The following is a 25,065-nucleotide window of genomic DNA, read 5'->3' as shown; positions in this document are numbered from 1 at the left end:
ACAAGGGTCGTTGTAAAATCACCAGATCTTCCTGTCCCATCTCTGTGTACAAAAATCACTGTAATTGTGGCTTACCATCTAGTCAGTAGCTGAGATTTGTGCTGAGTATAATTATTACAAACCCTTTAATGTTGTCCTCACTGAGATTGGTATCTTTAGGTCCCTGTGTTTGAATTACTGTGTTTAATCTGTCCTTTGAAATGATTAGTATCTATTAGGTCTGCTTTATATAAAGCTGCTTACCTTTTTCTGGTATGAGAACTTCATCTGTAATGGTCAGTTAAAGGGAAGGGATGCTGTGGAGACAAATCTGGAGATACGCCTGCATCTGACTCCTGCCCTCATATTGATACTCTCTCCTGTGTTCTGCTGTTTGATTCAGCTCCTCATTTTGGAAGTCTTGGTTGTGAGGGATGCTGTCAGTACTGATACATAAGCCCTGTAACTGGGGGTCCTATAGATTCCATTGTGAACTTCAGCCTGTCCACTTAGGAGCTTTCTTACTTTGGGCAAGTCATTATTACATCTGAGCTTCAGTTTCTTCTTCTGAAAGATGGCTGCCTTGTAAGGGTGTAAAGTCTAAATGGGATGATCTATAGGATAATTCCTACAGTGTTTGACACTTGGTTGGTGCTTAGTAAACAGTATCATTTTTTGTTTGTTTCGTCTTGCTTTTGTTTTTGATCAGAGGGCAGAGGGAGAGTATATAAATGAATATAAATAGCAGTAATTTCTCTGAATGTAAAGTTGGAATGATTATAAATTCCAACTAGAAAGTCAAAGCCGTTAATAATGTTTTGGTTACCCTTAGAAAGCTCTTGGTTTTCCTTTAGTGATGTCATGGTGATACTTGAAATACTTTTTATAGTCTTTCTTGATAGCTTTCTCTTCTGAAAAGGAGGAAATCAGGGCTAGCTTATTCCAGATTAGGATATTGTGGGAAGGTATAAAAGTTGAGGCCAGGCTATGTGGGTTAAGAAGAGGAGTGGTCTCCGCAGGGTCATGGCATTCAGGTTAATGCTTCGCTCAGGAGTTCAGGCATCCTTTGCTACAGGAAATTTCAGTGATAGAACTAAATAGAATAAAAAGCATGAAAAGCATAGAGAAATATGATATGGATATGATAAAAATTTAATGCACAAAGCTATGATTTTTTATAACTATGAAACTATTCAGATATGTATTAGTTAAAACTCTTATAAGATGAATACCACTAAATATGATCACATACAGGCATATAATGTTTAAGCTGAATTTAAAAAACAAAGTTGAATATTCTATTGCTGTGCCTTAGAATTTCTATCCTTTATTGAGCCCATCTTTGCCTGAAATGTTCCCTTGGTATCTCTAATTTTCTTGAAGAGATTTCTAGTCTTTCCCATTCTGTTGTTTTCCTCTATTTCTCTGCATTGATCGCTGAGGAAGGCTTTCTTATCTCTCCTTGCTATTCTTTGGAACTCTGCATTCAGATGGGTATATCTTTCCTTTTCTCCTTTGCTTTTCACTTCCTTTCTTTTCACAGCTATTTGTAAGGCCTCCCCAGACAGACATTTTGCTTTTTTGTGTTTCTTTTTCTTGGGGATGGTCTTGATCCCTGTCTACTGTACAATGTCATAAGCCTCCGTCCATAGTTCATCAGGCACTGTGTCTATCAGATCTAGGCCCTTGAATCTATTTGTCACTTCCACTGTATAATCATAAGGGATTTGATTTAGGCCATACCTGAATGGTCTAACGGTTTTCCCCACTTTGTTCAATTTAAGTCTGAATTTGGTAATAAAGGAGTTCATGATCTGAGCCACAGTCAGCTCCTGGTCTTGTTTTTGCTGACTGTATAGAGCTTCTCCATCTTTGGCTGCAAAGAATATAATCAATCTGATTTCGGTGTTGGCCACCTGGGGATGTCCATGTATATAGTCTTCTCTTGTGTTATTGGACGAGGGTGTTTGCTGTGACCAATGTGTTTTCTTGGCAAAATTCTATTAGCTTTTGCCCTGCTTCATTCTGAACTCCAGGGCCAAATTTGCCTGTTAAGAAGAGGTGGTAAGAATACACAGAAGAACTGTACAAAAAAGATCTTCACAACCCAGATAATCACAATGGTGTGATCACCCACCTAGAGTCAGACATCCTGGAATGTGAAGTCAAGTGGGCCTTAGGAAGCATCACTATGAAGAAAGCTAGTAGAGGTGATGAAATTCCAGTTGAGCTATTTCAAATCCTGGAAGATGATGCTGTGAAAGTGCTGCACTCAATATGCCAGCAAATTTGGAAAACTCAGCAGTGGCCACAGGACTGGAAAAGGTCAGTTTTTATTCCAGTCCCTAAGAAAGGCAATGCCAAAGAACGCTCAAACTACCACACGATTGTACTCATCTCACATGGTAGTAAACTAATGTTCAAAATTCTCCAAGCCAGGCTTTGGCAATACGTGAACCGTGAACTTCCAGATGTTCAAGCTGATTTTAGAAAAGGCAGAGGCACCAGAGATCAAATTGCCAACATCCGCTGGATCATGGAAAAAGCAAGAGAGTTCCTGAAGAACATCTATTTCTGCTTTATTGACTATGCCAAAGCCTTTGACTGTGTGGATCACAATAAACTGTGGAAAATTCTGAAAGAGATGGGAATACCAGACCACCTGACCTGCCACTTGAGAAACCTGTATGCAGGTCAGGGAGCAACAGTTAGAACTGGACATGGAACAACAGACTGGTTCCAAATAGGAAAAGGAGTACGTTAAGACTATATATTGTCACCCTGCTTATTTAACTTATATGCAGAGTACATCACGAGAAACGCTGGGCTGGAAGAAGCACAAGCTGGAATCAAGATTTCTGGGAGAAATGTCAATAATGTCAGATAAGCAGATGACACCACCCTTATGGCAGAACGTGAAGAAGAATTAAGAGCCTCTTGATGAAAGTGAAAGAGGAGAGTGAAGAAGTTGGCTTAAAGCTCAACATTCAGAAAACGAAGATCATGGCATCCGGTCCCATCACTTCATAGGAAATAGATGGGGAAACAGTGGAAAGAGTGTCAGACTTTATTTTTTTGGGCTCCAAAGTCACTGCAGATGGTGATTGCAGCCATGAAATTAAAAGACGCTTACTCCTTGGAAGGAAAGTTATGACCAACCTAGATAGCATATTCAAAAGCAGAGACATTACTTTGCCAACAAAGGTCCATCTAGTTAAGGCTCTGGTTTTTCCAGTGGTCATGTATGGATGTGAGAGTTGGGACTGTGAAGAAAGCTGAGTGCCGAAGAATTGATGCTTTTGAACTGTGGTGTTGGAGAAGACTCTTGAGAGTCCTTTGGACTGCAAGGAGATCAGTCCTGGATGTTCTTTGGAAGGACTGATGCTAAAGCTGAAACTCCAATACTTGGGCCACCTGATGCCAAGAGCTGACTCATTTGAAGAGACCCTGATGCTGGTAAAGATTGAGTAGGAGGAAAAGGGGACGACAGAGGATGAGATGGTTGGATGGCATCATGGACTTAATAAACACGAGTTTGAGTAAACTCTGGGAGTTGGTGATGGTCAGGGAGGCCTGGCATGTTGTGGTCCATGGAGTCACAAGGAGTCAGACAGGACTGAGCAACTGAACTGAACTGATGCTTTAGAAAGTTACATTTGTCAAGTAGGTTTTATTTCAGAAGAGGTGAATGTTCACATGCTGAGTGAAGTTCTGAGTTTTTAAAATCATTGGTTTACCTACCATGGGGCTTACCAGGTAGCTCAGTGGTAAAGAATCTGCCTGCCAATGCAGGAGATGCAAGTTCGATCCCTGGGTTGGAAAGATCCCCTGGAGTAGGAAATGGCAACCCACTCCAGTATTTGTGCCTGGAGAGTCTCATGGACAGAGAAGCTTGGTGGGCTGCTGTCCCTAGGGTCAAAAAGAGTTGGATGTGACTGAGTGACTGAGCATGAGTTACCTACTATGAGTCTCAAATTCAGTTCCCTTTTCATTCATTTTTCCTTTCTCTTTGATTACTCCTCCCCATATTCTCTGTTTTCATGCCTGTCACTTAATGGTGATCCCCAATCCCTTTCTCCCTGTACTGTACTAGAATGGGTGCGGGCTGGGCATCAGAAACCCAGGGAACGTGGGTTTGCCACGTTGGCACACCCGTTTTCTGGCCACAGCTGGTTTTCTTGGTCGTATGGTTCTACCCATCGTGTGATCTGTGTGCCTGCTGTGTTGCCTGTTTCAGGTGGATCATCTTTCCTGTGCATTGCATGAGAAACATGGGAAGAAGCTACTTCAGCTGTTCTTAGGAATGCTTGGAAAAAGCTGAGCTAATCTAACAGCTGTTCTTATTTCCCCCTTGCAACGCTTGTCAACTGACTGGTCCTTCATGGCGAGAGTAGCTTATTGTCCCTCCCTTCCCATTAGAAACTGGGGCTCCACCCACCTCCTCCTTCAAGTGACCACTGACCTCACAGTTGTCCATTCGTCACATTCGACCTTCCCAGAGTGTGTGATTCTGTGGACTATCACTTCCTCCTTGAATCTCTCTTGTTCCTTGGTTCCCAGGGAACGTCTTGTTGCTCCTTGTCGTTCATCGATCCAGTCCCGGGCACCGTTCCTCCTTTTCTGTCTGTTTTGTCCGTGAGACTTGGGTAGCGTGGCCTCTGAGGTGCATAGCTCATTCCTTCTTTTTTCCCTTTCTTGGGAAAGATTATTCCCACAGCTTCTGATCTGGCTCTGTCTTGAGAGCCCTGGATCCATATTTTGCCTCCACTAGGTAGTCTCCTTGACTCAGCTCCCTCACTGGTGCTTCATATTCAACATAACTTCATGGTACAGCACGTCACCCAAGCTAATGTTCCTCAAAGCAATGCTTCTTGATTGGGAGGGGGTGCAAGGGGGATTATGGACCCCATTGAGAATACATTTTGCATAGTTATCACATACGTTTTATATAGAAACCCCTTCTGTCCTGTGGTGTTGGACTCAAAACCTCTCTCTCTCTGAAAATGTCTCGAAGGTCCATATCAGATTTCTTTCCACTTGGCTCTTAACAGTGTATAGATGAAAGACTTCTTTAATTGATCTCCTAGCCTCAGTGGCTCTATTAATCCAGAATCATCATCTTGCTGACAAATTGATTTTCCTAAAGCACAGCATAGAGAACATAGTCTTCACTTCAGCCACCTGCAGTGGCTCAGAGAGAACTCCAAACACCCCAACAACCCCGAAGTGCTGTGCCATGGGGCCCCATGCTCACTTCTCAGGCTCATCCCCCACCCCCACACATGCTTCAGCAGCCTGAACAGTCCTCCCACCCCCGACCCCGTGGCCCCTCTCACTGGACCACAGCTCAGTGCCCAAGCCCCTGAACTTTCCTCCAAATTGCTCTGAGTGCTGCAGGGTCTCCTTTCAAAGGCTCTGGTTCTTCATCAGGGCCCAGCTCACACTTCCACCTCCTCCGAACCTTTCCTCACTTTGTCCATCCGGCATTAGCTGCCTTTTTCTCTGAGCTGCTTTGGTGAGCTAATTCTGTCTCTTATTCTGGGAGCTGATGGCTCAACAGGTCAAGAACCTGCTGCAATGCTCCAAACACAGAAAATGCGGCTTTAGTCCCTGGTGGGGAAGATTCCCTGGAGAAGGAAGTGGCAATCCATTCCAGTATTCTTGCTTGAAAAAATCTTGTGGACAAAGAAACCTGGCAGGCTACTGTCCAAAAGGTTGCAAAGAGTTGGGCACGACTGAGTGAGTGACCACATTCCACAAACCACATTTTTATTCATGGTTGTCTGTGTGCAGACTCTAGAGAGGCCAGGGGCCCTGCATGAAGCACACGATGAAGGGTTGATGGGCTCAATGAATCAGCTATCCTACGCTTTGTGATGTTACTCCTCTTAAGGGCTGGAGGGGCGCCCACAGGTCTCTGAGGACTCGTGGTGGAACTGTGCATATCCCTGAGGTTGTTGAAACTCTTTTGTGTTGAGACCTCTCTCTTTGGGATCCCCCTTCTTATCAGTGTCACAGTGGGGGCTTGAGGTCACCCCTGGAGGAATTGGGCTTGTCCTGTCTGTGAGGTGTGGTCTGGAGGCCACCCGCTGGGTGTCTGTTCCAGCTCTGTCTCTGCTGGTGCTGGGGTCATGGGCACCAGCACAAGGCATCTGTTCACTTTGTGCCTCAGTTTTCTTTTTGTTTCTTCCCCTTCAGGGAGCCCTGTAGTGTCCATCTCCTGGGATAGAGTGAGAAATAGAAGGGTAATAATCCTTGTAAGGTCATACATAGCGATATGCCGCACACACAGTAAAGGAGTGTAAGGTCCTGGGAGGTGCCTGTTAGCTTCGAGGTCAAGGATAATTAGCCGGCAGTATGTGGGCTGCTGTGGCCCACACATGATGTATTGTTTTTCTGGGGCCAGGGAGTGGGGGAGTGGCTATGGAGGTGAAGTGAATTGAAGTCGCTCAGTCCTTGTCTGACTCTTTGCAACCCCATGGACTGTAGCCTACCAGGCTTCTCAGTCCATGGAATTTTCCAGGCAAGAGCACTGGAGTGGGTTGCCATTTCCTTCTCCAGGGGATCTTCCCGACCCAGGGATCGAACCCGGGTCTCCCACATTGCAGGCTGATGCTTTACCATCTGAGCCACCAGGGAAAATAACAAGTAATATGGCAGAAGAGACTGGATTTAAGGTTTCTCTTGAGAACATTAGAAAATCTGTGGTAGATAGTTGTTAAGGATAGATGGTTAAGGTCAGAAACCAGAGTCTAAAGTAGTCTTATCTTTGTTACTTACAAGCTCTTTGACCCCATGCAAGTTGCTTAACTTCTGTTTCTCAGCTTCTTTATATCTAAATTGGCAATAACTATAGCACTTGGTCTAGGTTTTCCTAGACCAAGTCTAGGAAGGTCTAACTAGGTGTTCCCAGGTGGCTCAGTGGTAAAGAATCCGCCTGCAGTGCAGGAGATGCAGATTTGATCTCTGGGTCGGGAAGATACCCTGGAGTAGGAAATGGCAGCCCACTGCAGCATTCTTGCCTGGGAAATCCCATGGAGAGAGGAGCCTGGTGGGCCATGGTTCATGGGGTTGCAGAGTTGTGTGTGCAGAGCGTGCACACATGGTACTTGACAGGCTTCCTGGGATTATTGATGGGAACAGTATACTTAAAGATCTTGACACACTTCCCTGGTGCACAGTAAATAGTAGATACTGTGTTTTGTTTTTGTTGTTGCTGGTGCTGATTTTACTACCGCTGTGGCTACCAGCTAGCAACTCCGGGTCCAAATTCCCTCCTGTGCCAACAGTTGGCATTGAATAAGTAGATGCCCGCCCCCAGGTGGGACACGAACTTTCCAGGTAACCATAGTTCATGTCACTGCCTGTCACCTTACATGTGTCCTGCTCCCTTAATAACAGTCGTGTTTGTCTCCTGTTGACAGATCCCACCGTTGGACATTCATGTCCAAGAGTACTGTGCTTTATGGTTCTTAACATGTGGCCCAAATTGATAGCATCCTTATCTCCTCTCCTGGAAACTTCTCAGTTTTCAGCCCAGACCTAGTGAGTCAGAAACTCGGGGGGCAGGCCTAGTGATCTACTCTTAGAGCTGGTTCTGGTACCTGTTAAAGTTTGACTACTGATTTCACACATGTACTATATTCATATTACCTATGTTTGGTTTCCATGTCAAGTTTAAAGTGTTGTGTTTTGTTTTTAGGCACTTCAAATGATGTGTAAATTGCACGCCAGGGCTGCTTTTCAACATGTGCTTCCTAAGGGTTCACACAACTGGGTATGGGTTCCTCTGCTTGGAGGTTTTGTTCTGGTGACATCGATGTGTATGTGCACTTTGATCTGTTAACTTACTGGAGGAATACAGTTTACCCAGGGAGATGGTGAGAGAATTTCAGAAAGAAGACCTTAGAAAGTTATGGAACAAGCTGCATTTAAATGAATCTGGAATGTATGAAGTGATGAGATGAACACGACTGAATTGAACAATTATTTTATGTTCTGATGTCACGATCACTTTATCAGCCCGCTGACTCCTGTGAGCTGGGAATTCACGCTGCTTCTCTGTCTCTTCCTTCCCCCTTTACAGTGCTTTCTCTTGGTTTCCGAAGAATAATTCTGTGTCGGGACAATACATTGTCCTACTTCCCCTGCATCAGGGGTATTTGGAAGGCCTTATTCAGTATAAATATTTACATTTTAGATTTTTACAAAAGCCCTTCATTGTGCTATGAGCTTATGGGGTTTACCAAAGCTACTCTTTTTTCCCACCTGTCTTCTGTGTCATTAATGACTATGGCTATAGTGCCCCATTCTGTGAGTCTTCTAGATTTTAGTGTTTGTGATTGCTAGTTTGGGAAGTTCTTCTCAGGTAGTTGCTTTTCATTTTGTGAATGTGATTTTATGATGACTCTTCTCTAAGTTCTTGGTAGATTATTTCATTCTATACCTCACGTAGTCTGCTTTTGACTGTAGTATTACTATAATGGAATATAAAATAAATATCTCTGGAGGACAGATTTACTACTGAAATTTTATCTTGAAAGATAGTTCTAAAATATATTTCTTGTCTATATCCATTCAGTGTATATTGAAACTATGTAGATGTAAAATATACATGGGTTATATCACCAAGCCTAGTTTGATGGGTGGCTTAGATGCAGTTACTTATAATACATTATTAGAGTCTGCTCATGATCACATAATGTACTCAGTGAAGGTAACATGAGTTTAGTGGCATCTCTAATAGTCATTATGACTTAATTCTTCTTGCAAATGAAAATCAGGCCTTCAAAGTACTTTCTAAGAGTTTTGCTGATTGTGATATGCTACAGTTACAAATTTTATTTAACCAAAACCAACAGTACATAGCTTAAGCATTTTGTCAGTGGCTCTAAAATGGAAATGATGACAGACATTGGCCCCCAAGCTATACATGTACTGTTCAGTAATCCTCCTTCCTTCCTGGTCATTCACTGATGAACCCAAGAATGCCCCCGCTTCCCAGGCTTCTGTGTACATGCATAGGAGACCAACTAAAAGGAGCTTGAGCTTTTAAGAAATTTATGTTATGTTTTGAAAAGTAAAACGTCAGTGAGAATTGGCTTCCCTTTTGCTTTTCTGGTATATAAAAATAAAGGTAGTTTGGTTTGTTATATTTTATCAAATATTTATTGATTGTGCAATGGTCCACACTCTCTGCTCTCATAAGTGCACATAGGTTATTAAAAGAGTAGACACATCTGTGAATCAGTAATTACAAAGCAATGTGATCATTACAATATTTGAGGTATGACAACATACAGATGAGGGAGTGATTGGGTTTGGATGTTGGGAGGTTAGCCAGATGAGATTTCATGGACTGAGTAATGGCAACTTAGAGTTCCATGGATGGGTAAATGTTTTCTTGGTGAGTCAGAGGAAAATTTGTAAGTTCATTGACACAGGGGTAAAATAGGAGCATGGCATTTTCTGATAGTTATAAACTTATATAAGAGAGTTCCAGGGATGGAAGAACAGTTAGGAGAAAAGACTAGAAGGGTCGGGCAAGTTCCAGGGTCTTTGGGGCCATGGAAGAAGACGTGGGCTTCACATTCTGATGGTTGTGTTGGAGCTACTGGCATATCTGCAGAGCATGAGTACTCCTTTGCACATTTTATCTAGAAGGCACAAATCAGCACCCACAATTGCAGATGAACATACTTTAAGGTTTTTTTTTTTTTTTTTAACCACAAAGGGATTCGGGAAAATGCGGAGATATATAAGTACAAGTAGGTCATCATCCTCTAAAAATTTCCCAGTATGGATATTATTGATTGTGGGTCAGCATTTCTAACTATATACATACCAAGAAATGGCATAGTGACATATTTTATTTAAAATATTAGTAATTTATTATCTGTTGAAAGTATCATGGGTGATACCAAGAAAACATGACATATTTCTGTCTTTAAAGTATGTTACCTTTTTTAAAGAATCCTGACCATCATTAGAGGATGCATTAGAATACTGCTAACTATAGGAAACCTGCATTGAGTTTCTACCCAGATGTGGGAGAAGTAGTTGTTTTCAACCAGAGATTGAACCAGAGATAAAGAGCGTGGAGGTGCTGGAAGGCTTTGCTGAATAGGTGGAATATTGAACCACCGTTAGAGTATCTGCTGGGCAGAGGGAAGATGCCAAAGAATAAGAATACAGTATTCTTACTCTCGCATTGTACACACTTAGGATGTATTATGGTATTTTATGTGACTTAATACTGCTGCTGTGCATCCTGTAGTGTAGTGGCATACTGGGGAAGAGGCCATTGGTAATTGTAAGGAGAAATACCTTCATCTGGAGTAAAGGGCTTTCTGACCTACTCCCCAGAGGCTTTCCATCTAGCATCTGTTTCAACTTCTAGCTTCAGCTTTCACCAAAGGACTTGCAAGTTGTTTTTTTGTTGTTGTTGGTTTTCTAAATTGGCAAGTGGGATACAAAAGCAGTAGTGTTGTTTGAATTACATGTGCAAAAGAATGTGAAGAGGCATTTTAGAGTGAAGGAATATATTTTTTTATATTTAAAAAAATATGTGTTTTTAGAAACATACATTTCCCCATAATACACCTTTTCCAAAGTGGAAGTGAATGCTCTTGAAAAGGTGACCTCTAGTGGCCACCATTTGCTTCCTATTGTGCTTTCTCTTACTAAGGCATTATTCTGCTTGTGAATAGATTACAGTGAATTAAAGTTGACATGATCCATTCTATGAACCAGGATAGTAAAAAGTAACAAAACTTTTGTTCTAATCCATTTTTTTCATTGCCTTGGTTTGATTTCTAAGTAAATTGTCATTTGAAGTCTCATCAATAAATAGTTAACTATGATAAAGTTATCAGCCTAGGGTTATATTGTCCGACTGACTCGTATGATTTTCCTGAGTGAATGCTGCGATCTGCCTCCCTTTCATGCACGGTAGCCTCTCTGTGAACCTTTTACATAAGAGTATATATATTAAGGGGTCCATGCAAATGTTAGTTGCTGCCAAAAAGAGAGTTGATTCTTTAGCTAGAAACAGTTGATTTTGCAGTCGACAATCAGTCTTACTGTTGGTTTGACTGTGAGTATATGGGATTCTGGAGAAGTGAAACGGAGCAAAACACACAAAGAAGACAGCCACAACAACAAACACTTTACCTTCTAGCCTTTTGTTGTTCTTGCTGTCCTTACTCTTGGACTTCCTGTAAGAATCATACACCTTTTTTGCAATAACCGTATAGAAGAGAAGCATTAGGACAAAAACAGTCCAGAAGATGAACTGGGAAATGTAATTCACCGCTTCATGCCATTTCAGCCCCAGAGGACCCTTTAAGGAGGCGCACTTTTTCACAGAAGATGGCGTTGCTTCCTTGTTGCTCAAGATCATGTTTGGCAGTGAGAGGAGGAACAAAAAGAGCCAGATGAGGGTTGAGACCCCTTTTGCAAAAGCAGGTTTCTGTACGAAGAATTTTCCGAAAGGTCTGATGATCTTGAGGAACCTGTCAAAAGCTATGAGCCCCAGCAGGGTAATGCCCACGTACATGGACTCATAAAAGATAACGGCAGAGAAACGGCACACGAAGGCTCTGAGCTGCCAGGGTCCGAGACGGGCGTCAGAGAGGATTTTAAATGGAAGCGTGAGCGTCATTATCAAGTCAGCCACCAAAGTGTTTTTGAGGTATACAACGAAGGTGGAGGAGCTGGGAATATGAATGAACACCCACAGGGCCAAACTGTTCAGCAGGATGCCCACGAAGAAAACAGCAGTGTAGATGGCCGGGAACACTAGCTGTGCTGTCCTCAGGTCTCTGGGGCACCGCTCAGACCCGTTGAAGCCCTTCATCACTGTCACATTCATGGTTTCCAGTGTCAGCTGTTAAAAAACATATACACAAAGTAAAACAAGAAGCATTTCATGATTTCAAAATGCTCCTTGTTAAAAATAGACTTTAGGTTTGCAGCGTGTTTACACCTTAAATTTATTCATCACATTTAATAAATCAGTTGAGAAAGCACATGTTGTTTCTGGCTAGCATTTTTAAAGCCCATAGTACAGTTCAGGTATTTAATTAACAGTCCCATTCCTTTCACACCCTTACGAAATCCAAATAACAGATTCTACCCCATTCACAGGTTCTACTTTTAACTAACATGGCAGTAAAATAAAACTGGCTAAGAGGTAAAAGTATTCACAGTGTTGGGGAACACTGTGTCATTTCCTGTGCTTATAATCTATGGTTTATAGAATGTTAAACTTAAAAAAGCATTTTTCCCTCTTGAAAATACTCTATCGTTTATAAGCAAGCCATTCATAATAACAGTTGAAATTCACCTTTGTTTGGAAGGAAACTCAGCTCACTGTCTTCCGATCGATCGAGGCAGTCATTAGTTGAGCCCATGAAAGACATATGAAGCAAATGCTGTTCTGCTTTCTTATACCAAGTTTCCTTCCTCATTTTCACGTGCGCAGTTGAGATCCATTAGAACCTCTTCATATGTAATCCTTTGAGGGGTTCTGTAATAAGGAACCTCTTTATTTTAAACTTATGTACTGTTAAGGTACTATGGTTTGAATAAATCAGTTCAGTTGCAGTCATTTTTATATTTTTCTTATATAATAATGTTCCTGCAGTTTACCTTCTCTACATGTTCAATGAAATTTTTAATGCCTTATAATAACAGGAGGGAGAAATGTAAAGAAAATAGCCTTAAATTATAGGAGAGTAAGTGTTGACTCTAAAACCAGACAGGATCATCATCTGCACCCTCGTAGACTGGGTTTTTCAGAAATTTGTGTTTGTTGGGGTGACCTGATGATTCCTATAGACATTTATCTTAATCTTTGGTTTGGTCTTTCAACCTTTGAGAGATGAAGTGATATGTTTTCTAAGAGGTAAGGCCTATTAGACCCAGATTTTGGGGGTTAGAATTTCAGAATCACATGTTACTGGGTAGTAGATAATAGACAAATGATTTAGTAGCTTTGTGCCTCTTTTTCCCCATCTGTACAATGGGTTTAATTACACTGCATGCTTCAGTGCTTAGAGACTGAGATGAGTGCCTAGAATAGTGCTGACTACGTGTGAGGTATGAAAAAAATGTTCGCTACTCACTGCTCTGGTGAACAAACTGCAGATTTAAATGGAAATACACTATTTTACTTACGGGAAAGTCGTTTTTGGAACTCTCTTTTCCTGTATTTGTGACTTTGCAAAGTGCTAAAGATTTCAGGAATTTCATCAACCTTGAGCCGAGTTCTGTAACATTTCTGAAAGGATGTAATTGCTGCTTTTGTAAGGAGAAAGTTGTTGTCTATGAAGAAATGTTTCCTCACCAGATGAAGTGAATGAGGAAATCAGGAGATCTTATGAGGTAATGTGGAGTTCTCCATGGCAAGTTTCATTTCATATTTCTTGCTGTGAGTTTTACCACAGGATTGGACTAGACTGTTGTGTTGGCTTGATCGAGCATTTTCGGTGAATTCTGAGAATTCAGTATCCCACTGGACATTTTTCTGAGAGAATAGGATGCCTAATAATTTGGGTTGAAACTACCATTGTGGTGGCACAGTTTGAAAAATGGGTGTTTTGGCAGAGGAATTGATAAGAAAGCTGTGGTGTATAGACATGATGGAATATTACTCAGCTATTTAAAAGAATGTATTTGAGTCAGTTCTAATGAGGTGGATGAAACTGGAGCCTATTATACAGAGTGAAGTAAGTCAGAAAGGAGAACATCAATACAGTATATTAACGCATATATATGGAATTTAGAAAGATGGTAACGATGACCCTATATGCGAGATAGCAGAAGAGACACAGATGTAAAGAACAACCTTTTGGACTCTGTTGGAGAAGAAGGCAAGGGTGGGATGATTTGAGAGAATAGCATTGAAACATGTATATTATCATATGTGAAATAGATCGCTAGTCCAGGTTCGATACATGAGATAGGGTGCTCAGGGCTGGTGCTCTGGGATGACCCTGAGGGATGGGATGGGGAGGGAGGTGGGGGGGGGGTTCAGGATGGGGAACACATGTGGACACCCATGGCTGATTCATGTCAATGTATGGCAAAAACCGCTACAATATTGTAAAGTAATTAGCCTCCAATTAAATAAATTTAAAAAGAAAAGAAAAATTGATGTTTGAATTAGATTAATTGTTTCTTGGAAATACAGATTTTGAGTTTTATTAATGTTATGGAACATAATTAAAACATATATCCTTTTGTTTGCTTCAGTAGAGAATAAAAACAAACTTACAAAAATTTAAATAGAGGGATTAGACCTATGTAATTAAGTATAAATTTCCTGATGGCTCCATTATTTAGATGTACGTTTGGGATAGTTTCAATTTAAACAAGGGAAATGCTGTATAAGTTAATTTCATAATATGAAAACTGGAAATCACTTTTTGGTCAAATTTCAAAATGCCAAAGAGTAGGAAACCTCAAAAGAGGAACTGATCTATGGTGGCATTTCTAGAGTTACAGAAGTATCTTCTCTTAAATGTAGGTTTTCAAAATGTTTGACCATAGGAAATATCCAACAGACTCCTTTATGTCTGTGTGCTTCATACGTGTTAGCCAGTGGTCTCTCAGTTCACAGCGGTGCTGGTACCCACTGGGGTAGGGTCCTCTGCCTTGATGATGCACCTGAGAGGCTGTGATGGGACAGGAGCAATGCTTGAGAGCCAGAGTGCCTGGGTTCATTTCCTTATATTCCAGCTTACTTTTCTTGTGACCTTGGTCAAGTTACTTATGCTCTCTATGAAACCATTACCCCCTCATAACAATGAAAATAAAGAATAGCATTTGCTTCATTGGGTTGTTAAGGGTATAAAAATGTTTGAATGTTTGCCAGGTGCTTTGAATAATGCTGGTCAAGTGGTTCATGTTAGTACGTTTCTTGTTAAGTGAAATTAAAAATGGAGTACTCTCTATACCTGTGGGGATAGCTGACTAAAGGAGTGAATCAAAGAAGATATACCATGAAAGGTCCTAGAAATTATTCTGATTTGTCAGGTTCCTAAACAAAACATTTAAAATCTCATCAAGCTCAAAGGAATTTAGTCAAAACCAATGAAATCACACTAGCTATATACTGTTCTAAGTGATTATGTGGTCTTTCTTAAAGAAATCAGTCCTGAGTTGGAAGGACTGATGCTGAAGTGAAGCTCCAATACTTTGGCCACTTGATGTGAAGAACTGACTCATTGGAAAAGACCCTGTTGCTGAGAAAAATTGAGGGCAGAAGGAGAAGGGGACAACAGAGGATGAGATGGTTGGATGGCATCACTGACTCGAATATGAGTTTGAGCAAGCTCCGGGAGGTGGTGAATGTCAGGGAAGCCTAGCCTGCTGCAGTCTATGGGGTCGCAAAGAGTTGGACATGACTGAGCAACTGAACTGAACTCTTAAAACAAGCTCAGAGATCTGTCCCATTTTACAGATGAGAAAATGGAATTGCAGGTGTTAAGCAGGTTGCCCAAAGTCCTGCAACTGAAGCCGTCTGCAAACCCACACAGTTTGGTTCCAGCCCCTCTCTCTTCTGACTGCCAGAGACAGGATGAGTGTGGGAGTGCTTATCAAATTCTGGAGTTTTTGAGCTGGGTGTTTCTGATTGCTAAGTGAGGAGGTATAATCCACTTTCATGGATTTGTGAAACTCTTTGTCTCAGAGTGAGGTACTCAGTTGAAAACATAAATTGGTTCACAGCAGTATGATCAGGAGAGAGTTAAATATGTAAGGAAAAGTAATAGAAAGTAGAAGCCTGCCAAATGGAAATAACCGAAGAATTTGTCATCTCCTTAGGGATTGTCTTCTGGATCAAACTTGACAGTATAAAGTTCCTGTCGATGTAACCAGTACCATATAAATAATAATTGAAAAGATGAGGAAGTATTTGCTTTCAATTGAAATGAAAGTCAAAGTTGGAACTCCTGTACTCATAGAAGAGCCTTTTACTTCCCATCGAAGGATACCATGGTACTTTCCCAGATTATATGAAAGTGTTTAAAATCCCACACTGAATTAACCCAAGGTGAGAGCGAAGTGAAAGTGAAAGTTGCTCAGTTGTGTCCGACTCTTTGCGACCCCATGGACTCCATGGAATTCTTCAGGCCAGAATACTGGAGTCGGTAGCTTTTCTCTTCTCCAGGGGATCTTCCCAAGCCAGGGATCAAACCCAGGTCTCCCACATTACAGGCAGAGTCTTTACCAGTTGAGCCACAGGGAAGCCCAAGAATACTAGAGTGGGTAGCCTATCCCTTATCCAGCAGATCTTCCTGACCCAGGAATTGAACCAGGGTCTCCTGCATTGCAGGAGGATTCTTTACCAACTGAGCTATCAGGGAAGCCCTAACCCAAGGTGGTAGTAATCTAAAATGTATTATGCAGCTTAACATTACTGTAGTGATCCATGTGTATAAATAAATTTGGTATTGTAAAATCTACATATAACTGGAAACAGGCAATGCTGCTGCTAAGTCGCTTCAGTCGTGTCCGACTCTGTGCGACCCCAGAGACAGCAGCCCATCAGGCGCCACCGTCCCTGGGATTCTCCAGGCAAGAACACTGGAGCGGGTTGCCATTTCCTTCTCCAATGCATGAAAGTGAAAAGTGAAAGGGAAGTTGCTCAGTCGTGTCTGACTCTTAGTGACCCCATGGACTGCAGCCCACCAGGCTCCCCTGTCCATGGGATTCTCCAGGCAACAAGCAATAAATTTACACTATTATCTGAAATATTTATATTAGTATCCAGTTTCATAATTTTATTATAAAAGGAAAAAAAGTTTAAAGAATTCAGTTATTGACATTAATATACAGTAGAAAGTGAAAGTTCAGTCACTCAGTCGTGTCCAACTCTTTGCGACCCCATGAATCGCAGCATTTCTCATGATATACTCTGCATATAAGTTAAATAAGCAGGGAGACAATATTCAGCCTTGATGTATTCCTTTCCAGTTTTGGAACCAGTCTGTTGTTCCATGTCCATTTCTAACTGTTGCTTCCTGACCTGCATATATATAGGTTTCTCAAGAGGCAGGTCAGGTGGTCTGGTAGTCCCATCTCTTTCAGAATTTTCCACAGTTTATTGTGATCCACACAGTCAAAGGCTTTGGCATAGTCAATAAAGCAGAAATAGATGTTTTTCTGGAACTGTCTTGCTTTTTCCATGATCCAGCAGATGTTGGCAATTTGATCTCTGGTTCTTTTGCCTTTTCTAAAACCAGCTTGAACATCAGGAAGTTCCTGGTTCATGTATTGCTGAAGCCTGCCTTGGAGAATTTTAAGCATTACTTTACTAGCGTGTGAGATGAGTGCAACTGTGCAGCAGTGTGAGCATTCTTTGGCATTGCCTTTCTTTGGGATTGGAATGAAAACTGACCTTTTCCAGTCCTGTGGCCACTGCTGAGTTTTCCAAATTTGCTGGCATATTGAGTGCAGCACTTCCACAGCATCATCTTCCAGGATTTGAAATAGCTCAACTGGAATTCCATCACCTCCACTAGCTTTGTTCATAGTGATGCTTCCTAAGGCCCAGTTGTCACATATCAAGATGTCTGGCTCTAGATGAGTGATCACACCATCGTTATTATCTGGGTCGTGAAGATCTGTTTTGTACAGTTCTTCTGTGTAGTCTTGCCACCTCTTCTTAATATCTTCTGCTTCTGTTAGGTCCATACCATTTCTGTCCTTTATCGAGCCAATCTTTGCATGAAATGTTCCCTTGCTATCTCTAATTATCTTGAAGAGATCCCTAGTATTCCCATTCTGTTGTTTGCCTCTATTTCTTTGCACTGATCGTTGAGGAAGGCTTTCGTATCTCTTCTTGCTATTCTTTGGAACTCTGCATTCAGATGCTTATATCTTTCCTTTTCTCCTTTGCTTTTCGCTTCCCTTCTCTTCACAGCTATTTGCAAGGCCTCCTCAGACAGCCATTTTGTGCTTTTGCATTTCTTTTCCATGGGGATGGTGTGCAAATATGTATATGTGTGCATATATATATTTATATTTATTGACATATTGGATCTTTGTTTCATTTCATGTTAGTATATGAAGATTTACTAACAATTTTTTAAAAAGGGTTATACTATATAAAGTTATCATAGTTTAAATAAGCCGTTGCTTTTAGGCATTTAAGTTTTTTTTCCCTCCAATTTTTCTCTATTAAAAACATGCTGTAGAGCAAATACCACTCCATGTATTTTTATGTATTTATTCTAACATATATTTATAGAAAATTTCCTAGAAGTGGGATTTCTGGATCAAAGGATATGCATTGAAATGTTGAATGGTATTTTAAAAAGTTTTCCAGAAAGATTGTACTCATTTTTGTCTCATCAAGTGGGATTATCCAACGAAATTGTTAAAAATCTCTTAAATCAATTCTAAATTTACAGGTGGAAAAAGCCATGTCATGTAAACATAAACTTGTTTATTAATGAGGGTGTATTTCTTTTCATATTTTTAATATCTATTTGTATTTCTCTTGGAAATTGATTTCTCTTGCCCCTTTCCCGTTTTTATTTACTTATTTTGTTAAAGTCAGGCTGTTTCTTTGATTGGCTTGTAAGTATACTTGCATGTTTTGTTCCCACCAGCATCAGTGTAATCCCACTTTCCACTTTGCATGTTACCAGCCAGCCATTAGGACCTAGATCAGCCAAAGGAACCTACAGGTGTTTTCAGTGCAAAGCTGCTGAAACGCTGCGATGCATGAAGAGAGGACTCTTTCTCTATGCAGTGCATTTCTTTGAAGTTTTAGGGTTCCATGCAGGGCTGTCAGTGTTCTAAACAGCCAGGTAGTAAATATTTAGGTTTTGTGGCCCCTCAGTCTGTCACAACTACTCCGCCCTGTTGTTGTAACAGGCAGTCAGCCATAGATAAAACCTGGGTGGGTGTGGCTGTGTGCTAATTAAACCTTACAGACACTGAAATTTGAATGTCATACAACTTTGTGCAGTGTGAAGTTTTATTCTTCTGATTTTCCTTCTGCAAATAGTTGAAAGTGTAAAAACCATTCTTAAATCACAGGTTGTATGAATCAGGTCCTGGGCTAGATTTGACTTGCAGGCTAAAATTTGTCACACCTGCTTTAGACTATTTATATAAGAAACCACTGGGAGAAAATGCCAGTAACCAGCATCATTAGGACTTCTTAGCCACTTTTATGGGCAAGACTATGTTTTGTCTGTCTCATCTTCTGAATCTGTATCTACAAAATTTGGTGTCTGTCTCTCTCTCTTTTGGAAGTTGTTGTGAAATGAGAGATATATTGTGTATATTAAAATTCCTAAAGCTAGAGATAGTGACATGTTCTGTGTAAAATGAGCACTCCATAAATAGTGATCTCTTAATCTGTCTTGAATGGGTTCAGTTTGATATTCGATAAAGGAGTATATGCTTCTAATGTATTTGAATAAAAACCCTCAACTAAGTATGATTTAGAGTTTAATGTAAAATTTTCATATTATGTATAATAACCTAGATAATTCCAAACATTGAACAAGTTTGTTTATTTGTTTTGCAAAAGTATTGTAACACCATTAGCTTTTCTGGTTCTTTCTCTTATTGAAATCATCATCAGTGAATGAGTTTAATCCCAAATGAAAGATTATTCAGGAAATCTCTGCCTGTCTTGCAGTCTTCCGACACCTAATGCAACCCTGGCAGCATGACGTGGCCAGCTCTAATCCGTGGCCAGCTCTAATCCATGGCCAATCTACCCTTGACTTGGCTAGATTGAGGAGTAGATCTGCCCTTTATGTTTCCCATATTCAAAGTAAGGTAGTCAGATTTGTTGATCCTTGTTTCTTTTCCAGCTCAAATATCCTGGTTTTCTTACAGAACGAATTTGCTCATATGATATTAGAGTGAATTGCGTTGGTCTCTCTGGCAGAAATGGCTACTGCCTTTGACCTAGCAGTAAGTCGAATATGCATCTTTTTTGATTCATGGCTCTGTGTGTGTCTCCACTGACATCCAGTGCTCACTTGCAGAAGTGCCAGAGAAGGAAATGTGGCTGCTTGAGAATAGATACCATGGCAACCCACTCCAGTACTCTTGCCTGGAGACTCCCAGGGACGGAGGAGCCTGGTAGGCTGCCGTCTACGGGGTCGCACAGAGTTGGACATGACTGAAACGACTTAGCAGAGAGTTAAATGAGCTCAGCTTTGTACTGAAATTTAACTTAGTAGAATAGAATCTATTATATTGGAGTTCGGTGAACTTCCTTTTACTACAGCTAATCCTTTTTATTTCTTCTCACATTATATTTAGATATTGGTATCTCTGCCTTGTATTTGGGAATCACCTCTGAGGATCATAAATAATTGATAAATCATGTCCATTTCCAAGTGCGATGTGTGTTTTGTTTACATTAAAAAAACAATATGGCTTGTGTATAATCTCACGACATTATAAGTTTGACCTAATTTTTCATTTATGTATGAACTAATTGGATTCCCTGGTGGTTCAGTGGTAAAGAACCTGCCTGCCAATGCAGGAGAAGCAGGTTTGGTCCCTCAGTTGCAAAGATCCCCTGGAGAAGGAAAATTCAACCCACTCCAGTATTTTTGCCTGGGAAATCCCATGGACAGAGGAGCCTGGTGTGCTCTAGTCCAGGGATTATAAAGGGTCAGACATGACTTAGCAACTAAACAACAATAACAACAATGAACTAATTGACATGAGATATCACCTTCAAAATAGATTTTGCCTAATAGCATGTAATAAAAAGGATAATATTGGCAACTATCCTTTCTTAAATAGGTTCATTTGATATAGGAGTATAGGAAATGAGTTATAGTATCTCATAACTTTGAACAAAGAAATTCCAACAAAGTGTGCTTTAGAGTTTAATGTAAATTATTTATTATATACACAAATGACAAACAGATAATTCCCAACATTTTCATCACTTTCCTGTCGATGTTCATACTGTTCAACTGCATAATCATATTTAATTTGTTTTTCTCATAGGGGAAATGTTCATCAGGCCAAATCACAGTTTTTATTTTATTTTTTTCAAATCACAGTTTTTAGAAGCTAGTTAATAGAGATCAGTATCAGTGATGGTACTGTATTTACTAAAGTTATCAAAATATGAGTAAACCAGTTTCTGTGTGTTAAGGAAATATCCATAAGTTCCTGGTATTTAAATGTTGTAAAATAACTCTGTTTTAATAACTTTGCTATTTCTGCTGTTTTTCTTGAGAAGGTAGTTTTAAAACTTTTTAGTCTGATCAGTTACCATTTCAATTAGTTTAAATCCCTTAAGTTTTTCCTCATAATTGAAAGTTAGTAGTTACTGTTCTTTGCATGTCTCAATTACTTAAATTTTTATAAAGAGTATCACATAGGTAAGCATTTGGTTAAGGGACTGCAATATATATATATATATAAACATGTATAAGTATATATACATATATTAGTATATAATAATTGGTGTGATTTTATCAGATTTATCATTCTTAGCTGATTATAATAAATTCATAATAGGATTGTGATCAATGTTTTTTTAAAATTACATATACATTATTATTATATGGTTACCCATTTTGTCAAAACGCTTCATATCATAACCTGTGTGTAGTTTTGCATGTGGCATGGTGATTGGATGCAGTTTGTTTTGCTACACAGCTACATGTTAGGTTACTTCTCTGCTTCTTAAGATTGCTTTCAGTATTGGACAAGTAAATGAAAATTGCTTTCGTAGTCTTCTATTTATTGTTTCAAGAGTTATTGTTACTAACTCGGCTACTTCTTAGTCAATGTTAATATTTGCCACATAGTGCTTGCCTTTGGGGAGTTCTATACACTAATAGACTGAAATATTACCTCAGTTTATTTACATTGGTGTCTCTTCACTTGGGTCACTGCCGTCCTGTCCTTTTTTCCGATTGTCATGGGATGGAGATGATGTAGAATTGGAACATCTCAGCATACTTATCAAGGAATTTTTGAAGGATTTGCAAAGGAAAAAGTAGATGAATGGATCCAGGCATGCATTTAAGGACGTTAACCAGAGTGTGCTCTCTTTCACGTAGAACAGAGTATTCTCAGCAGCGCAGTCAAAGACGTCCCGGGTTTGACTCAGGGTGTAGGGAATTCGGGCAAAATGGAACGGAACAAAACATATAAAGAATACAGCAATGATAATGAAAACCTTGATGTTTACCTTTTTCTTGGGGACTTTGCCAGCACCCCTTGTTCTCACATATGACTTGTACAGTTCTTTGGTAATGAGCGTATAGCATACGATGACAATTAGAAAATTAATCCAGAAAATGACTTGACAGACATAATTGACTATTTCATGCCAAACCAGACCAAACTCTGACTTCAGAAATGAGCATTTCTTCACAGTCTTGTCACTCGGCCTCCTGTTGGTCAGAATCATGTTGGGTAAGGAGATTAAGAACATGAATGCCCAGATGACAACCGAGAGAATCTTAGCCCCCAAGAGATTGTTGGGGTTGGCTGTCTTAAAGGGCCTGGTGGTCTTCTGGTAGCGATCAATAGTTATTAGTCCTAGGAATGAGATACTGATGTACATCGTGAAATAGAACACGACGGAGGTCACTTGGCACACAAAGGCCCTCAGAGGTCCTGTTCCCAGTTTAGTATCGCTGAGGATTTTGAATGGAAAAGTCAGAATCATGAGGAGATCGGAAATGACTGTGTTCTTAAGGAAAATAATAAAGTTGGATTTACTGCGGATTTGAAAGAAAATCCTCATTGCCAGGCTGTTGGTGATGAGTCCAACAAAAAACAGGACAGTGTAGAGGAGTGGGAAGAGAACCTGGGTAATCTTGTAGTCTCTGCTGCACTGGCTGCTGTTCCCAGCCACAGAGGTGAGGTTGTCCATGGCTCGTGTCTCTCTCTGCTACCTAGAGGGGGATGGAGGGACTGATTATTTTCAGGTCCCTGCTATCTGATTTTGCCCTCATCTCTGTGGGTAACATTTTTGGCGGGACTTCTCTAAAAATCGAGGTGCCTGATCTTCATTGGGGCAGTTAGTAAAGAACACAGAAAAACCAAATCAAAATATTTCATAGTGGCGGATATTCTATTTGCACAGTAAAATAGTCTGGAGAACATTTTATGAAGATGTGGTTACTTTGTATTTCTTATTTTTGAATGTTTGCCTCTTACAGAACATTTTTGATCTTAGGCAAAAATGCATATACATAAAACCTAGAAGAGAAATACTTAGGCTATGCTTTATTCTTCTCCAGTGTCATTTCCTTACCTTCTGACTTTGTTGTTTTTATTCATAGTCACTTTTCCTATAGCAATCCTTACTCCTGGACTTCATTCTCTCTAGTACCTTCAAAGTGTTCTAAGGAGAAATGACTGATAATCGCATAGTAGACTTTTAAAGTAAAAAGTGAAAAGAAGTTTGTATAAAATCACTTGTATAAAATTTATTGTTAAATAAAAAGCAGAAAACAAATTTTTCCCTTTATAATTGGAATGTAATTCTGCCTCTATTGCTCTGCCATCCATTCAAAAATCAGCCTCACAGAGTATTCTTTTTCTGCAAATATTTTAACCCACGTGCATCTCTTTTCCAGCTTTGCTGTGTAAATTTTAAGGTTTCACGTATGTTTTCTTGACTATCATTCAGGGAAAAGTTTTTAAATGGTTAAAAAAAAAATGAGGAAATGATTTCTCTATGTAGTCATTAGATGGCATTCCTCAAAATACCCCAGGCATACTTTCTAGGTTTATAGAGTGTATAATGGTAACTAAAATAAAATGCCAAGATCATGTCCTTGCCTGGTATTAAAAAAAACATAGGTTTTTATACCACAACAGGCAGCTATAAAGGAAATTAACACTTGACTTGAATGTATTAACTTGAATAAATTATTTGGCATCTAAGTTTTGAAATTTAAAATGGAATTTGTAAAATTTGAATTCATCAAAAACCAATGGAATTGATTCTAAAGAAAATATTATTCCTAAATATAAGACATGGTAATATTAAAGCACAGATACCTCAATACCAAGGAAAAAACTTCCAAGTTCCCCCAAATGTCAATGGAATTCTTTTTTCCATCCTTTTATTATTGAACATTAAAGAAATTAAGGTTTACATCAAGCACCTCCTCACCAGTTTAACTTAAAAAAAAAAAGACTAAATAAACCCTAGAATTTGATAGAAGATAACCGACTTAACCTTACTTGCTACTGCCATTTTTCTTTGTTTATGCCCTGATAGTTTTGGAAATTATACTTTGAGAATGCTCATTTTTTCATAAACTGTTGCTTGTTTATCAAGTATTCTTGACATGAAGAACTTCAGCTCCCCCTAACTATAGCAAATCTCATTTTATGCTCAAGATAAAACAAGTAAGACCATTTGAATTTTCTTCCATGTTCTGTATAATTTATTTTCAATGAAGAAGTTAATGGTTATCTCCAGCATCATTAATGTAGCTTGTATTTTAGTTTATATTCCATTTAAGTACTCAGATTGAGACTGCTGTTAAAGGTTTCCAACTTAAGAAAACTTGAAAAAAAAAACACACACACATCATAGTGCAAATACATACGCTTGTCAAATACTTCTAGATATAAAATTACCTGGTTACTCTCGATTCGGAAGGATTTGAATGTATCCAGTAAGCGGTAGTTAATACAGACTGTAGAGTGGCATCTGTTATTTTCCTTTTAATGTTTTAGTTTAGCTGCTCACACTCTTTATGATAGAGAATCTGCTGAGGTTTCGTCAGTCAGGTCTTGAGTGTTCTAGAGAGAAATGGAGAGAGGAAGAGGATTTTACAATCAGAAATTACCTTCAGATGCCGTGGACTCAGGGCTGTGCAGACACTGTATTTCCGTCTGGCCTGCTTTTAGGACTTCTGCTTTTATTTCCTTGGGAAATATGGGGCACGGTGGGTGAGAAGTCATCTTTTACAAAGCAATTTAAAATCCTGTGGCTTTTTACTGAAACCTGCCATAGAGTTGATGCTTTGTGAGCTCTTTGGGTTATTTCCCATGCAAATGATAAGTCCAGGAGATCAAGCCTACTGATACCTGCTTCCTGGAGAAGGCTGC

General features: G+C 39.9%; 3 protein-coding genes across 9 annotated transcripts in view; 1 reads left to right on the top strand and 2 right to left on the bottom strand.

Annotated features, from left to right (window-relative positions):
* Positions 1-25,065, top strand: part of MED12L (mediator complex subunit 12L) — a 362,611-nt gene that overhangs the window by 248,935 nt on the left and 88,611 nt on the right. The gene's annotated exons all lie outside the window — the stretch shown is intronic.
* P2RY13 (purinergic receptor P2Y13) lies at positions 10,850-12,502 on the bottom strand. The gene is made up of 2 exons (XM_055569359.1): positions 12,326-12,502; positions 10,850-11,866 (listed from the first exon to the last, which is right to left on the bottom strand). The coding sequence occupies exon 2, from the start codon at positions 11,849-11,851 to the stop codon at positions 10,850-10,852; it is 1,002 nt and encodes a 333-aa protein (XP_055425334.1). The 5' UTR covers positions 11,852-11,866; positions 12,326-12,502.
* On the bottom strand, positions 20,881-24,964 carry P2RY12 (purinergic receptor P2Y12). The gene is made up of 2 exons (XM_055569356.1): positions 24,592-24,964; positions 20,881-22,889 (listed from the first exon to the last, which is right to left on the bottom strand). The coding sequence occupies exon 2, from the start codon at positions 22,865-22,867 to the stop codon at positions 21,848-21,850; it is 1,020 nt and encodes a 339-aa protein (XP_055425331.1). The 5' UTR covers positions 22,868-22,889; positions 24,592-24,964; the 3' UTR covers positions 20,881-21,847.

This window comes from Bubalus kerabau, chromosome 2 (assembly GCF_029407905.1).
Source record: "Bubalus kerabau isolate K-KA32 ecotype Philippines breed swamp buffalo chromosome 2, PCC_UOA_SB_1v2, whole genome shotgun sequence".
In the NCBI taxonomy this organism is placed as follows: domain Eukaryota; kingdom Metazoa; phylum Chordata; class Mammalia; order Artiodactyla; family Bovidae; genus Bubalus; species Bubalus kerabau.
The sequence above is the reverse complement of the archived record's forward strand: the minus strand, read 5'-3'. Positions and strand labels throughout refer to the sequence as shown.